Genomic DNA, 15,288 nt, shown 5'->3' with positions numbered 1-15,288 from the left:
GTTGTTAGGTTCCGGGCACCAAATGCCGTTGACCAAAAACAAAAACAGATCAGGAATGTTCTGATCAATTTAACACACTTGCAATATCCTCAGAATAATCGATTTGTGAGCATAGGGCATAATCCGCGGAGTCCACCTTATACATGTATTCGTCTGTGTTTAATTAACCTTAATTTTTACGTAATTATTGGGGGTATAAAAATTAAAAAGCAAGCCATATAGTAGTCCAAGTAAGGAATTCAATTGTTAATAAGTCCTGTTTACTTGTTAACATTTGGTATTTACATGTTACCTTGCCGTATTTTGTCACAAATAAAATTCTGTGAGTAATCAGATATCTTAAACCAGACTTCTATGTAATTTTTCCAAAATCAACCTACTCTGTTGGTTCGATTGAAAAAATGGTTGGCTGGTATCTGTGTTAGCTATCACAAATGTTATGTATTAACTTCATGGCAAGCTCGCATTCGCATTCACCCATGCAGTTAATTACGCTGACTGATTCCTCACTGTGGGTTCGAAGATACGGTTACAACCAGAAAATTTATTTAAACCGCCCAAAAATCTCTTCATCCGCAATCCAAACGTTTAAACCCACGGGAATCTCTTCCACTTGCCTTTAAGATCTTTATCTTAGCATTTTTAAGATCTCCATACATGTATGGGCGAAACAAACGCATAAAAGTCCAAAAGAAAGACGACAATAAAGGACCACTGTAGGGCGAAACCGGATGAAGCCAAATTGTCTATTTTGACCCAAAAATCTCAATAAATAGACATCCCAGCATTATCTTTTACGCAACACACATTTAACGGGGAAAAAAAAGAAGAAGGAAACCCCCCGTTTCTCTCATCTGCCCCAAGGTAATGTAACACCACACAAAAGTAACAATGGAAAACTCTCCACTTGTTCTTTTTCTCTGATGATTTCAGATCAAATGTTAAAATTTCAAAATCTCAAGGTAACGGGGTAGAACCTTTATCTTCGACGTTACTGTGGTAATGACCATTGCTGCTAAAGTTCTTGCAGAGCACCTTACACTTAACCACACCGCTGGAGACATAAAACCCCGGTGAAATCATTATCCGGACCATGCTTGAGACTAACTCGTTACTCTTGTCTCCACTCATGTCTTCCATGTAAACCGGATCAAACCTCACTCCTTTGTCCACCCTGAAAATAGGCAAGCTTGGGTGGACCGAGTTGGCCAGCAGGTGCACCAGCCAGACGCTCTTGGATGCGCCGAAGAAAGCTTGCAAGAGTGGCTCTGGCCAAGCTCTGTTCCAACCCAACATTGCCACTATCTCACTCATTTTCCGATCACAGAATCTGCTGTACTCCTCACTGAAGTGTCTCGTCCCCTTGCAGAGTACCTCTTCCCATGTTAACCCATGAAGCATATTAAAGGACGCAAAGTTTACCTCGCATCGTTCCTCTGGATTGAGTATGAAATTCGACGCGTTCTTTTGGAACCTAACCGACTCAAAGTCCTCGTAGAAAGCTTTATTTAACAGGGCTTCTAAGTAGAAAAGCAAGCTCCTGGAGTTGTTCGAAAACGAGATTTTAATATCGTAAGCTTGAAGAAGTAAGGATACTCTCTCGTGCACCTTGCCTCCCATGTGCCTTAGCTGCATAATAAGAGAACGGCTCAGGAGCCTTACTGAAGACCGGGCTTCCGAGACTGCGACCATGAAGTGTTCGACTACGTCGTTTTCATGGAAATTTTGGGTCTTAGCCATTCTATACGGCGAATTATTACTGCATTCGTCGAGCCCAGATTTTAATTTGTGGCAATACATCTCTAGTCTGTTAAGTTTCTTCTCTAATTCGGCCATGGAGTATTTGAGCCTAGAAGATTCTGAAATAGCCTCGTCTCTTTTCCTAGTAGCTTGAATCAACTTATTTGAAAGCTCCGCCAGCGCAATTTTCCACTGCTCCTCTCTACTTGTTGACATAGCCTCGGTAGACTTTGGACTCTTGCGCGTCAGCGGGGAAAAGATGAACTTGAAAATCCCGTTTGGGCTTGCTAATGACGGCGACTGCTTGTTCGATCCATTATTATCCATGGGAACGACGATGATTTTCTCACGAGAATGCGGGCGGCACTTGCTGCACAGGACGGAGCCATCTTCTCCGTCGACGGACCACGCAGATTCAGACCGTTTCTTGTGATTGGACCTGCATATTTTGTCGGTCTGGGGGAGTGGGGTTGAAGGATGGTGCTTCGGAGTAAGACCTTGATCAACACCTGGGGTTGCTCTGCTCTGGCCTCTGTCCACGGGTAACATCCTAAAATTTCTGTTGAAGGACTTGGAGGGTCAGGTGACCTGGAAAAGACTTAAGGTGACTTTAGTGATGACCTTAAAAGAGATCGAGATCAGGTAGGACACAGGACTAAAAGGGTCGAACGGGATGGCGTGAGGGAAAGTCTATTGCACACACAAAGGTGAAGAGCTCAGACAGGAGAGAAGGCGAGGGAGGAGATTTGGAAGAAGGAGGAGAAGACGAGGATGGAGCCATTCCATAATGTTATTGCATTTCCGGGTTGGTGCATTTATCTGCTATAAGCGGGGATCAATGCGGAGAAAGACGCACGGGTTATTTAAACTGTGATTGCGGGCACAAGCGTCGTGGTTTTCTCTGCTATCACTGTCTTTCATTTTCTACATGGCAATTTCGTCGGCACGTAATCATGATCCCGAGCAAGTGACAGGTGGGCAGGTTCTGCCAACTGGGAAGGGCCTGATTTAATTTTTGTCTTCAGTGGGTCTTTAGGAAATAGGAATCTCTCCAAGACAAGCCAAGCCGTCGTCTGATCATCCCTTTTCGAAAATTTCATTGTCTTAGCCTTGTGCTGGCAAGTTGAAACGGACAATGGGATGGCTTGATCACGATTAACGGGTCAAGCATAATCTCTTTTTGACCAGGCAGGCAATGAAAGCCCGCAAGAGAGGGAATTGTTGGAAAGGAGAAGCAAGGCGAAGACGGAAGACAAAAACTATCGAGTTTAATGGCCGGAGAAACAGAGAAACGTGTAGGCGAATGAGATGCGTGGGGTGGAGTGGGGTGGCATTTAATTCAGGCAATATGGGTGATGGAGGGCAGAACGAGAAATAACGAGCAACAACTAATAACAACATTTATTCCTGTTGCGGGGCACCAAGCGACCGAATGCGTCGCTATTGGGCGGGTTGGGTTGAGCTGGGGACGGGAATGGATTAGTGCATGTGAAGGTATTAAATAAGAGCGAGAGAGCAGAGAGCAGTGAGGATGGGGCAGGGTGGTCCATCCCGGTCTGGCACCCCTGCCAGCGAAGTTGGCCGCTGCCTTGTGTCATGCAACTTTACCTCTTTCTAGGGATCACATGCACGTGTCCCCACCTTCTTCTCTGTTCTGCAACTGACACATAGCACTGATGTTCATTGATGCCCCTGCCCCGTGCGATCCCATTCCCACCATGCCCCCGCATGCACGCCCGGCCTATATGTGTTTGCCAATAATGCAAAATGTACTATATGTTCCCATTTTAGTTATGCCTTTAATAACTGTATTCATTTATTTGCCGTAGTTTTAGTTTAACCTCTGCTATGAAGAAATGTCGCCAAATAGCAAAAAATACAACACTGATACACGTAGATTGCTGATTATTTTGGCCTAACGTTATTTTCATCGTCTGAAATCTAGCACGATTAAAATACATAATAATTTTAATTACACATGTCATCATTTCTTTGACGTAGTCTACAGAACATGTTCTGCTCTGCAGAACATCCATCCGCAAACAAAATGAGGAACCGGTTTGAAATGAGCACTCTAAACTCATTAGATATTGATCATTCAGATTTGATTTAGACGGTTTAGATTTTATTTTTATTTTTTTAGAATAATTATTTTAATGAGTTTACAATTTAAAATAAAGATAACCTGTCAACTATTATTTTCTCAAAAAAATATTTTTAATTTTTAAACATGATTGATTAAAAATTTTGAATTTGGATCATTCATTAAAGTGCGTGGTTCCACAAAATGGGGGGTTATAATTCATAAGCACTGAACAGATCCTCCGGCCTAACAAGAAGCTGGCAAATTTCACCCGAAAAAAAAAGAAGGATAAATGCCAGGAGGAAGCAAGAAAACGCTTTGTAGAGTGGGGGGCCAAAAAAAAAGAAAAGAAAAGCAAATGCATTCTCATAGATCCAGAGTGGGGCGTCAATAGAGGGTGTGCGCGCTGCAAGCATCCAAGTTAATTTCACGTGAACTTGAGTCTGCCAGCATAATACCACTGAAGATATAGTAATTTAAAAGTTAATTATAAACTCTCCAAATAAAAAACTAGAAAGTTTAAACTTTTTTTTTGGCCAAAATGGAAAGTTTAAACTGAAGATATTCTCTTGGATCTCATCGTTAAAAAAAATTAAAAATGAAAGTTAATATCCGCAGGCCATTCTTTCATCGGCCGAAAAACGAGGCCAACGGCCCAACCCCAGTTATTCACCGAAAAACAAAGGGGAAACCAGCCGAGTAAAAATGCAAGCGCCTAGCTAGTCAGAATTGAGCGGAGAAAGACGCATCCAATTGAATCCTTGTTTGGCTCGTCGGGGTTAGCCTGATCCCATTCATGCTTCTGGTCATATTTTTGGGTGATTAGTTCGTTTATTATGTCAAATTCTCGTAAACTAACCCAGGTTTATGGCAAAATGAGAGGCAAAACTCATTATGTTAATCCCTCCATTATTGATATTATCATAACATGAGCATGATTGAGATTGTGAACTTTACTTGTTTTTAATTTTCACGTTACCGCAGCTTGGCTGTATGATAGCAAATCTAAACTTTTGTGACCATGTACATTTTAAGCAGCTGATGTGCTGTTTATCTATAACACTTTCAATAGAAATAGACACTAATGAACCCAAGGGCTCAGGTCAGATGTCGTAAAACCCGCCTTTGGTTGGCTGGGCTGATCTTGCCTTCATCTCCCTTTCTTCCTTATGGTGAACAAAAAGACAGACAGAATTGTTTTGATACCAACAGTTCGTCGCTGATCTATCTCATAACAATATGATGCGGGAAATTTGGCCCATGTTCTTGTCGATTAGATAGAAGCAACCATATGGGTGCACTGTTATCTAACCCTCTTTAGTAATTTATAGAGATTAATTAAGCTGGAACTCCTCTCCCTCTTTTACCTCATTGAGAAAAGTTTAAACCCCTCAAATGTGAGATTTGTGTGCCCACCCCGTCCCCTCCCCCGGCAAAACACCTTTTGGTTGGTAGTCGCATTCTCTGGCTTCAGGAATCTGGATGTCAATGGGGACATCTTATTATATTCTAACATCCAAGATAATAGGATGCTGATGATGTGTGTGTGTGTATGTATAAACCATTCCTTAATATAATTACTTGGTTTTATTACTTTCAGATGGGACTTTATTACATAGTTTCATTCTTTGTTGCACTTTTAAATGCAGTTTTGTTCTCATTTCTTTAAAATCATTGAATTTTCAACTTGTTAAGATATGTGTTCTGTATATTATTGTAATTATCTCGATTGTTAGGAGGTTAAGTAAGACTTTTGACCGTTGGACCAATGTCTATAAATAGAGGTCCAAATATGTTCGGTCAAGTGTGTAATTCAATGGGCTTTTAGCCTAAACTATCAATGAAGTCCAGATCGTTCTGTCTTGAGTTCTCTAGCCCATCTTAACATGGTATCTAGAGCACGGTTGTTCAGGCCAGAGGTCCAAGAGCCTGATTCAGAGTAATCCTCTATCAGTCTGTTTAGTCAATCACGACGCCGTCGTCGTGGAAAAGGAATACACAGCAACGTGCTGTGCACTGGAGTCCCATCTGTGAAGGATCGCCCTCGCCGTTTTGTTTCAATTCATGGCTTGAGTTCGCGATCGATCTTGAAGCATTCTTTCAAAAAGGTATCCTGCCGTCTTGCTCTGTCAGTTTTTTGCACGACGGATTTTCTTGAAGATATCGTCCAGAAGTTAATTGGTTCTTTGGTAAAGATTAATCCCTTTTCATCATCTTTCTGCTATCTTCCTCCCTCTTATTTTTCTTTTCTTCAACCATGGGAAAAGATCAAGAAGCAACCCATCCGTCCACCAAGTCCACTATTGATTTCACACATCCCTTATATTTACATCCCTCCGACACCCAATCCCTCACATTGGTTCCTCAGCTTCTAAAGGGGACCGAGAATTACGAAATTTGGAGTAGATCCATGCGATTAGCATTGTTTGCCAAGAATAAACTTGGTTTCGTTGATGGATCTTGCCTCCGCCACCAGCAAGAGTCATCACACCAAGATATTTGGGACCGATGTAATGCTATTGTCCTTTCTTGGCTCCTTAACTCCGTTGACAAGCAGATCGCTCCTGGGATCATTTTTTCCGATAATGCTCGCTCCGTATGGCTTGACTTGAAGGAACATTTTCATAAGGCTAATGGCTTGCGCATTTTTGCAATTCACAAGGCCGTCATCTCCTTATCTCAGGGCGCCATGAATGTTTCTGAATATTTCACCAAGCTCAGAAATTTATGGGATGAGTATGACGCCATCGCCCCCCAACCCACTTGTAGTGTTCCACGACACAGCAATATGCCCAAATGATTCAACAGCAACGCCTCATTCAGTTTCTTACCGGACTCAACGAGATTCATAATCAAGCCAGAACACAAATTCTACTCCAAACTCCTCTACCTTCCCTCAATCAAGCATACTCTATTATCTGTCAAGATGAGTCTCAACAGCAACTCTCGTCTTATCCTGTCCCCTCACCGGTTGATAATGCCACCATGGTTGCACGGGGCGGTCGACAAGGAAGAGGCCGAGGAAGGGGGAGAGGACGGTCACAGGAGGAATGCACTTATTGTCACCGAAAGGGACATTCAAAGGATCATTGTTATCATCTTGTGGGCTTCCCTCCTAATTTCCGATCAAAGCAAACCCAAGCATCTACCACCGTTCATACTTTTAATTCCTCTCCTTCTACTTCTGTCCTCCGACCTGAACAAGCATCCATCACACAAGAGCAGTATGATCAGATTCTTAAACTTCTTCGAAAGGAACAAGATGATATTGCCGTAAATGTGACTGACTGTCCTGATGAGACTTTCTCAGGTTTGGTTGCTGCTCTTCCTAAATCCTTTTGTGAATCTCATTGGATTCTTGATTCTGGAGCCACCTGTCATGTAGTCAATAGTGTTGATATGTTTGATACGGTTGATAGATACACTGGTCCTATAAAAATGATTAAAGTACCCAATGGAAGTCGCATGCTCATCACTCACGTTGGCACAGTCAAAATTTTAGATAATATTGTTCTTACCAATGTTTATTATGCTCATGGGTGCTGTTATAATTTAATCTCAGTATCTCGTCTAACAGCAGGGAAGGAGTTTATCGTTTCTTTCTATTCTGATTTTTGCACATTGCAGGATCTCATTCGTGGACAGACGAGGGAGATTGGTAAACTCCATGATGGACTCTATATCATTGAACGGATTAGAAGGGCAGATACAACACTTAGTATTTCTGCTAGGCATGCACAGGATATTTGGCATAGACGTCTAGGCCATGCACCAATAGATAAACTCAAGCATCTAGATCAAATTAGACAGGAAGTTCCTACAATTTACACTGATAAGTGCATCATATGTGCCCGTTCTAAACAACCCCGCTTACCTTTCCCTTTCAGTACTTCTAAATCTCAGTCTTGTTTTGATCTGATACATGTAGATGTGTGGGGACCATATAAAAGGCCCAGTTACAAAGGCTATCGTTACTTTCTTACTATTGTCGATGACTACACACGTTGTACTTGGACTTTTCTGCTTGTTAATAAAAGTGATACTGTTTATCATTTAAAGAATTTTCTTGCCTATGTCCATACTCAGTTTACTTCTACTGTTAAGAAAATTCGTAGTGACAATGGCTTAGAATTTGTTAATGCTGAATTACAACATTATTTGCAAAGCAAAGGAATTATACATGAGACTAGTTGTCCCTATACCCCACAACAAAACGGTGTTGTGGAACGTAAGCATCGCCATCTATTGGATGTTGCTAGGAGCCTTCTATTCCAATCTGGTATACCCCTAAAGTTTTGGGGGGAAGCTATTAAAACTGCAACTTTTTTGATCAATCGTACTCCCTCCTCTACTTTAGGTCATAAAACTCCTTTTGAATTATTATATGGTTACCCACCTGATTTGTCTTTCTTAAGAGTTTTTGGTTGCTTGGCCTTTGCCACTAATTTAAATATTCAAGACAAGTTTCAAAATCGATCTGAACCCTGTGTTTTCTTGGGTTATCCTGGCACTCAAAAGGGTTATTTGCTTTATAATCTCCAATCTCATAATTTTTGTGTTAGTAGACATGTCATCTTTGATGAAACCAGGTTCCCCTTTCAAGATGCAGCAGGTCTCAATCAAGGGGGAGCTCCTCATAATGATATGACTGATCCCTTAGAGCAGTTCAGCCACAAGTATGATGAAGAAGCTCCTCTGCCTATTACTTTCAGGCAAGATACTTCCTCTTTTGACCACCAAGACACTGTTGGAGATGAGCATGGTGATCCCATCATTCCAAATGAAAGGGAAATACCTCAGAACAGACCTGTTAGATGCAGAAAACCTCCTATCTGGATGAAAGATTACACATCCAGCACTGGAACATGTTTCAAAGGTCTGATAGGATATGCATGTACATCTCAAACACCACAAACAGTAGGTAAAAGGGAGGTAAAATATCCTATGCAATCTGTTCTTTCTTATTCTAACCTTTCTACTAATTACAAGCATATTCTATCTAGCATTGACAGTGTCACTGAGCCTTGCAGCTATGAAGAGGCCATAAAGGACCAACGCTGGATTGATGCCATGCAAATCGAAATAAAAGCTTTGGGGGATAATAAGACATGGGAGATTGTAGATTTGCCTAAAGGTAAAAGACCCATAGGGTGCAAATGGGTTTATAAGGTTAAGTATGACTCAAATGGAAACATTGAGCGCTTCAAAGCTAGACTTGTTGCTAAAGGGTATAGCCAACAAGAAGGGATAGATTACTTTGAAACTTTCTCACCTGTTATTAAGATGGTAACTATTCGTATTGTTCTCAGCATTGCTGTGATGAATTCTTGGGAACTTTTTCAGATGGATGTGCATAATGCCTTCCTCCAAGGTGATTTAAAGGAAGAGGTATATATGCACATTCCACAGGGACTTGGTAAATTTGAAAACAACAAGGTTTGTAAATTAACTAAGTCCCTATATGGCCTTAAGCAAGCATCACGGCAATGGAACGAGAAGCTTACTGAAACTCTTTTACAAGGTGGTTTTAGGCAAAGTTTCTATGACTATTCTCTGTTTGTTAGACAATCTGATTCTGAAACTATTTTGGTGCTGGTTTATGTAGATGATTTAATAATTACAGGCAGTAATTTAGATAGTATTGCTGAGGTAAAACGACTGCTGCACAGTAAATTTAAAATTAAAGATCTAGGAGAGTTGAAATATTTTCTAGGAATAGAAGTAGCTAGGTCAAAGCATGGGATAATTCTTAACCAACGTAAGTATACATTGGATATTTTGTCTGAAATGGGCTTGACTGCAGCTAAACCGCTTAGTGTACCTATGGAGCAGAACATCAGATTACATGGTAAACCCAAGAAGGAGACTGATGATCCTTTGATTCCACAGCCAACCATGTATAGACGATTAATAGGTAAGCTCTCCTATCTTACAGTTACTAGACCTGACATTAGTTTTTCTGTGCAGACCCTCAGCCAATTTCTGAATGCACCAAGGAGATCTCATTACAATGCTGCACTCAAAGTGGCAAGATACCTGAAAGGAAGTCCAGGATTGGGAATAATGATTGCTGTATCTAAGTCAAACAAGCTGGAATGTTATGTTGATTCAGATTGGGGGACATGCCCGGATACTAGGAGATCAGTCACTGGATATGTGGTAAAGTTTGGAGGATCTCCTATATCGTGGAAATCCAAGAAGCAAAATACCGTTTCAAAATCTTCAGCTGAGGCAGAATATAGAGCCTTAGGGAATGCTGTGTCAGAAGTGGTTTGGGTCACCAGATTGTTGGAAGACCTCCATGTAGATGGACTGAAACCTGTCAATGTATTCTGTGACAGTAAATCTGCCATACACATTGCCAACAATCCTGTTTTCCACGAAAGAACTAAGCACATAGAGATCGATTGTCATTTTGTAAGAGAAAAATTGCAGCAAGGAATCATAAGCCTCCAACACGTGAAGAGCAAGGAGCAACAGGCAGACATACTAACAAAGGGACTTGGAGTACAAGATCATGTTAGGTTACTTAGCAAGTTAGGGACAAAGAACTTATTTGCCCCCTAACTTGAGGGGGAGTGTTAAGATATGTGTTCTATATATTATTGTAATTATCTCGATTGTTAGGAGGTTAAGTAAGACTTTTGACCGTTGGACCAATGTCTATAAATAGAGGTCCAAATATGTTCGGTCAAGTGTGTAATTCAATGGGCTTTTAGCCTACACTATCAATGAAGTCCAGATCGTTCTGTCTTGAGTTCTCTAGCCCATCTTAACACAACTGATAACAAATCCATGAGTGTTTATGGTTTTGTGAAATGTATGAATGGGGAACAATGTCATAGAAGACTTAAGCGTACCTGAATCATGACACGCATATATATTTTTCCCAGGATTTTGGCACCAGAAAAGAGTTCTGGTCAATCACTGGCTAGTCAAGTAAAAATTTAAGACGAATGCCAGCATTCATATGCAGGTCTTGAGTATCCAATAGTGCCTAATGTAGAAGCCCTCCAGCGGTCATAGAAGATGTTGGGAGAACTGAAGGAATTGAAGCCTTGGACTTGGTTGTTCGAGCTATATATGTGCGCACCACAGCACCAGTGCACGTTAACACGGGACAAAGATGGGGCTGGCGGTCAAGGATTCTTTCTTGTTTTAGGCCACTCAAAGTAATGGCTTCACGCAGCTCTTTTATGTGGTGACAAATGGATGGACGCTAGGAACACCTAATCCAAGGTGGCCCCATAGTTTGTCGTGCTTCCAATTCTGCCCATATAATCTGGCACTGCCTTTTTGAGGTTTTTTTTTTGGTGTAAAAATTGAAAAAGAGGGAGGATACTATAAAGACAATTTATTATTTTTTTAAATTTTTGTGTCATAACTCACAATCTTAAAAACTCTGAGAAAGAGGATGGGGGGAGTTAACAGACTTTGTTTTGTTATGGCCAAAAGGAAAAAAAGAAGAAGTAAATAACGCAATCTTCTTATGATTATAAATGTTATAATATATATATCTATAATCTTAAAAAAAATGAAACTATTAGGATTCAGGTGAAAAAAAAAACCATTAGGATTCGTTCATCCCATGTTTAATTGAAGGGTTTGAAAAAAAAAAATTACCGTGTTTAATGGGGCCATATCATATTGCTCTCAAATATGTAGTTTTCTAATATGCGTCTTAAATTAATCCCCGTTCAAATTCAAAAGCTTCGCAGTATCCAGTTGGGGGGGAAAAAGCTTCACAGTATACGAATTTGTGGATTAATTCTTCCCTTTATATAATGTAATTTTATCTCTTGATTAGTATTTTAAGGTTGGAAATAGAGAGATGTTTTGGCACATATATAAAGATTATGTTTTTTTTTTTTGGCCAGCATATGTGAAGAATATGTAACGCATTTGATAGCGTGAATGATTATTCCCTCCTTTTTCTTGTTTTTGCCAACATTGACGGATGATTAATGATATGGATATTAATTTCGTAGAAATAAAATTAAAATGAGAGGAAAACCATAGCCCAGATTTCGACGACGGTTAGAATACAGTACATTCGGTCACTAAAATAGTAAAATGTGAGGTTATCTGTTTTTTTATTTTATTTTATTTAAATTTTTCCCAAAACCGGGTTCGGGTCCAATGGTCGCTCTTGTTAAGAAAGTGAAGAGCAGGATTGTGGCGCATAGGATTGCTACGATTTCTCTATGGCTGCCATCAGGAACACCAGCAGAATGATCTTCAAGGAGATATTGCACCCCTCTCCCATACGTCCGATTTCTTCTCTGCGCAGGCTTCCTAAAACCCCAGAAAATCTTTTGCCATTAGCTTGTGGGAATGCCGTTCTTCCGTTACCGCGACGCGGGATTGGTTCAAGTGCTATTCGGTGTGCAGCTTCAGATGCTGGTGATGGTGGGAAGAAAGTATCGTCTCGGCTCTCCCAGGTTCAGCAGCTCCTGCAAGAAGCTGAAGACCGAGCTCAGGCATTTGATAGCGGGCCTACTCCTAAAATCACGCTGGGTGAGTTGTTTCTCCTGATTATCATTCGATTAATCGCCGCAAAACTTAAACCTACATATCTGCAATGTTCTAGGGATATCAATGGAATTCTATCTTCTCTGAAGCAGCGTGCCTTCTTAAATTTGGTGTCGTTCGTTGCTTATTATAGTACTCCAGCATAAATTTCAATTTGTTATAGTTTTCCGCCATGTTTTGATTTTTCAACAATTACAGTCCATTCTTATCCCAGGACCCTATTTAGAAATCATCCATTGATCTATACTAACTGAGCTATGACAAGGATTTTATTAAATGGGATTTTGATCGCAACTATCTTCTTTTAATGAACATAATGACACTGCGGTTCAGTGGATCCCTATGTTTCCCCATCTATTCCCTCTATAATTAGCTCGGTTTATATCAAGAAAATGATATAGATTTTAAGTACTTCGCTTTCATTTCAGATCATGTCACAGTGAACTTTGCGAGAAGTGGGGGACCTGGAGGTCAAAATGTAAATAAAGGTCAGTTTAACAGTATTTGGCAACTCTCTACTTTGCTGGGAACTCATCATTAACTGTTGCCAGTTACTTTGCATCAAAACCGCTATTAATTTCATCCTTTGTGGTCCTGCATCCCTTACTATTAGATATTGCCCATTCGTTGCTTGGACAGTGAACACCAAGGTGGACATGCGGTTCAATGTCAAAAACGCATATTGGTTAGGGGACAGGATCAGGGAGAGAATTATGCAAATGGTTTGTTGCAACAGATCTTTTTGTTTTGGTTCAAAATAATTTAATGTTCAATTTTCATGAATCTTAATATTATACATGCATATATGTGTATTATTGTGTGCACGTGTACGCGTGTTTGTGTGTTTGTACCTTTTCATATGCTGCTTACGGCAGATAGTCACCCTCTTTATCTCATGGATGGTGATTGCTATTCATATGTTGGTTTTTGCATCCTGTTTTTTCCTCAATTCTCGGTCTAACTTTTATATGTCTTGAGCAGGAAAAAAATCGTATTAACAAGGATGGGGAACTTGTAATTTCCTCAACAAAAACTAGAACGCAGAAGTTTGTATCTTCCCTGTCATTTTATTTGATTCGTGTTTCCTTTGTATGTTGCAAGAGGAGTTGGCCTGATCCTACCATTCTTTCTCAGGGGTAACATTGAGGATGCTTTGGAAAAACTCCAGGTAATATAGAACATTCAATATTAGACTTGTATTTTTGTCCAAAAAAGAAAGACTAGTATTAAAGCTATTCAAAAGTTTGCATTAGCATCAACTTTTTTAAGCTGGGGACATTTGCAAATATACATGCTTCCATATATCCTATCCTCCCTTCATTAACTTAATGAAAAAGAAGAAAAGAAAAACACGAGTTCAGTGATATCTGTGAAACAAGATGGAAGCTGGAGAAGAGCAGACTTCTGCTGTCTAAAGTGAGGACATGGTGGAAGAATGCGGGGTAGGGAAGTAATTTACAAATTGGTTTCTTAGACTTGTGTTTACTATTCATTGATTTTTAGGTATTCCTGAGTTGATCACTATATGGTCCTTGTTTGCATTTTTCAAGACTTGTCTTGGTTATAATTAGTTGTTATTAACTTCTTGTGAGCAAGCATATGAATCCATTCAGAAACCGATTAATATTTCTCATCCTACCTGGTTCGGGTCATCAAAGGAAGAATTTAGTTTCTTTTAACACCCATCCCCAAAGAAAACAAAAAAGCTTGGTAACTTTGTTATTATGTAATGGAAAAATCAGGCAATTATTGATGCTGCTGCGTATGTCCCACCACCTCCTTCAGAAGAACAAAAGAAGAAAATTGCGAAGATGTAAGAGCACTTCTGTTTTTAAAATTTCCAATTCCTCAAGCTATAACGATATGATTTCTTTTACTGCGTGCTATGTTGTTTTTGGCTTAGCCAAATTAGTGCAACTCGATGTTGAAGGGCATGTAACTGACGTTTGTGGCTTATATGTGTAATTTTGAAGGGCTGCTATTGGAGAGCAGAAACGCCTTAAGAGCAAGAAAGCGCTCTCAGATAAGAAAGCATTCAGAAGAAGTAAGGATAGTTGGGACTAATTTATGTTTTTGATTACCAAAATCTTGCGGTTCTTGATCATTATACGGTAAGTTACTATCATTGGTTGAATGTTAAGTACACTATTGTTGATTATGTATTTTTCCATTGTTCATTAATGTGTTCTCCCAAGATTGCAGGGCATGAAAGCTCAATCCTTTGATAAATGAATGAGCGATTGAATGTAACCTGGGGTAACTCAGAAGCAGCACAACCTAACGGCCAGTTTACTTGAAGGACCTCAATGAAGTTTCATTCTCAAATTTAGATGGGAAAATGATGCCCAAGGACCAAATTCACAAATCTTTTAGTCCTAAGAACCACTAACTGTGAATAATACTCATTGTCACTTGTAAATTTCTATTGCTTGAGAGGTTAAAATATACTCTCTTTTTTTGGTTGCAGATTTTTGTTGTATGAATACTAAATACTCGTAGTTCACATTATGGGGTTGGCAAATTTGAGAGCTTAATTTATAAATTTGGTACTTCGGTACGATTCTCCCAAATTAAATACTTTAATTCCTTTCGGGTTGCAATTGTGGGTATAAACATTGGGATGATGCTGCGTATCAGAAAAACATTGGGATACTGCTTGGCGCACTCACACATTGGGCACCGGACGAGAGGGAATGGCCAGCATCTCAGCTTTAGATTTAGCAGTTAGGATACGCTCTACAGTATTCATTAAATTCAATTAACTACTTGTTTTTGTGAGTACATGCCCATAATAGTGAACCACGCGTTCGTTAAAATCCCTCCAATTTGAAGATTAACCGCACAAGATTGCCCTATTAAATGTCGGTCATAATCGCAGGAGCAAGGGGCTTTGACTTGCTACATATATCAAAATCATTTTGGTAGTAAAGATG

At 40.0% G+C, this 15,288-nt stretch overlaps 2 protein-coding genes across 3 annotated transcripts; one reads left to right on the top strand and one right to left on the bottom strand.

Moving 5' to 3' along the window:
- Positions 1-732: 732 nt before the first annotated feature.
- On the bottom strand, positions 733-2,672 carry LOC114720989 (IRK-interacting protein-like). The gene has a single exon (XM_028906748.1). The coding sequence runs from the start codon at positions 2,287-2,289 to the stop codon at positions 958-960; it is 1,332 nt and encodes a 443-aa protein (XP_028762581.1). The 5' UTR covers positions 2,290-2,672; the 3' UTR covers positions 733-957.
- Positions 2,673-11,955: 9,283 nt separating this feature from the next.
- On the top strand, positions 11,956-14,925 carry LOC114721053 (peptidyl-tRNA hydrolase ICT1, mitochondrial). Of its 2 annotated transcripts, none has more exons than XM_028906848.1 (8): positions 11,956-12,340; positions 12,784-12,843; positions 12,995-13,077; positions 13,337-13,401; positions 13,490-13,523; positions 14,098-14,168; positions 14,329-14,466; positions 14,558-14,925. In XM_028906848.1, exons 1-7 carry the CDS (start codon positions 12,028-12,030, stop codon positions 14,417-14,419), a joined length of 717 nt encoding a protein of 238 aa, XP_028762681.1. In that variant the 5' UTR covers positions 11,956-12,027; the 3' UTR covers positions 14,420-14,466; positions 14,558-14,925. The 2 variants fall into 2 exon arrangements, with proteins under 2 accessions (XP_028762681.1, XP_028762680.1); XM_028906847.1 differs by having other exon boundaries at positions 14,551-14,925.
- Positions 14,926-15,288: the final 363 nt, after the last annotated feature.

The sequence above is a fragment of the Neltuma alba genome, unplaced genomic scaffold, assembly GCF_004799145.2.
Source record: "Neltuma alba isolate B1F8T4 unplaced genomic scaffold, ASM479914v2 tig00012009_pilon, whole genome shotgun sequence".
Lineage (NCBI taxonomy): Eukaryota > Viridiplantae > Streptophyta > Magnoliopsida > Fabales > Fabaceae > Neltuma > Neltuma alba.
The sequence above is the reverse complement of the archived record's forward strand: the minus strand, read 5'-3'. Positions and strand labels throughout refer to the sequence as shown.

What these genes read in the sequence shown, in the direction of transcription:
- LOC114720989 (XM_028906748.1), bottom strand. Translation starts at nt 2,289, where the DNA reads ATGTTACCCGTGGACAGAGGCCAGAGCAGAGCAACCCCAGGTGTTGAT.
- LOC114721053 (XM_028906848.1), top strand. Translation starts at nt 12,028, where the DNA reads ATGGCTGCCATCAGGAACACCAGCAGAATGATCTTCAAGGAGATATTG. An exon ending in GGGAGAGAATTATGCAAATG is followed by an intron (nt 13,078 to 13,336) that starts GTTTGTTGCAAC and finishes TGTCTTGAGCAG; the next exon opens with GAAAAAAATCGTATTAACAA. An exon ending in AAGAAGAAAATTGCGAAGAT is followed by an intron (nt 14,169 to 14,328) that starts GTAAGAGCACTT and finishes GTAATTTTGAAG; the next exon opens with GGCTGCTATTGGAGAGCAGA.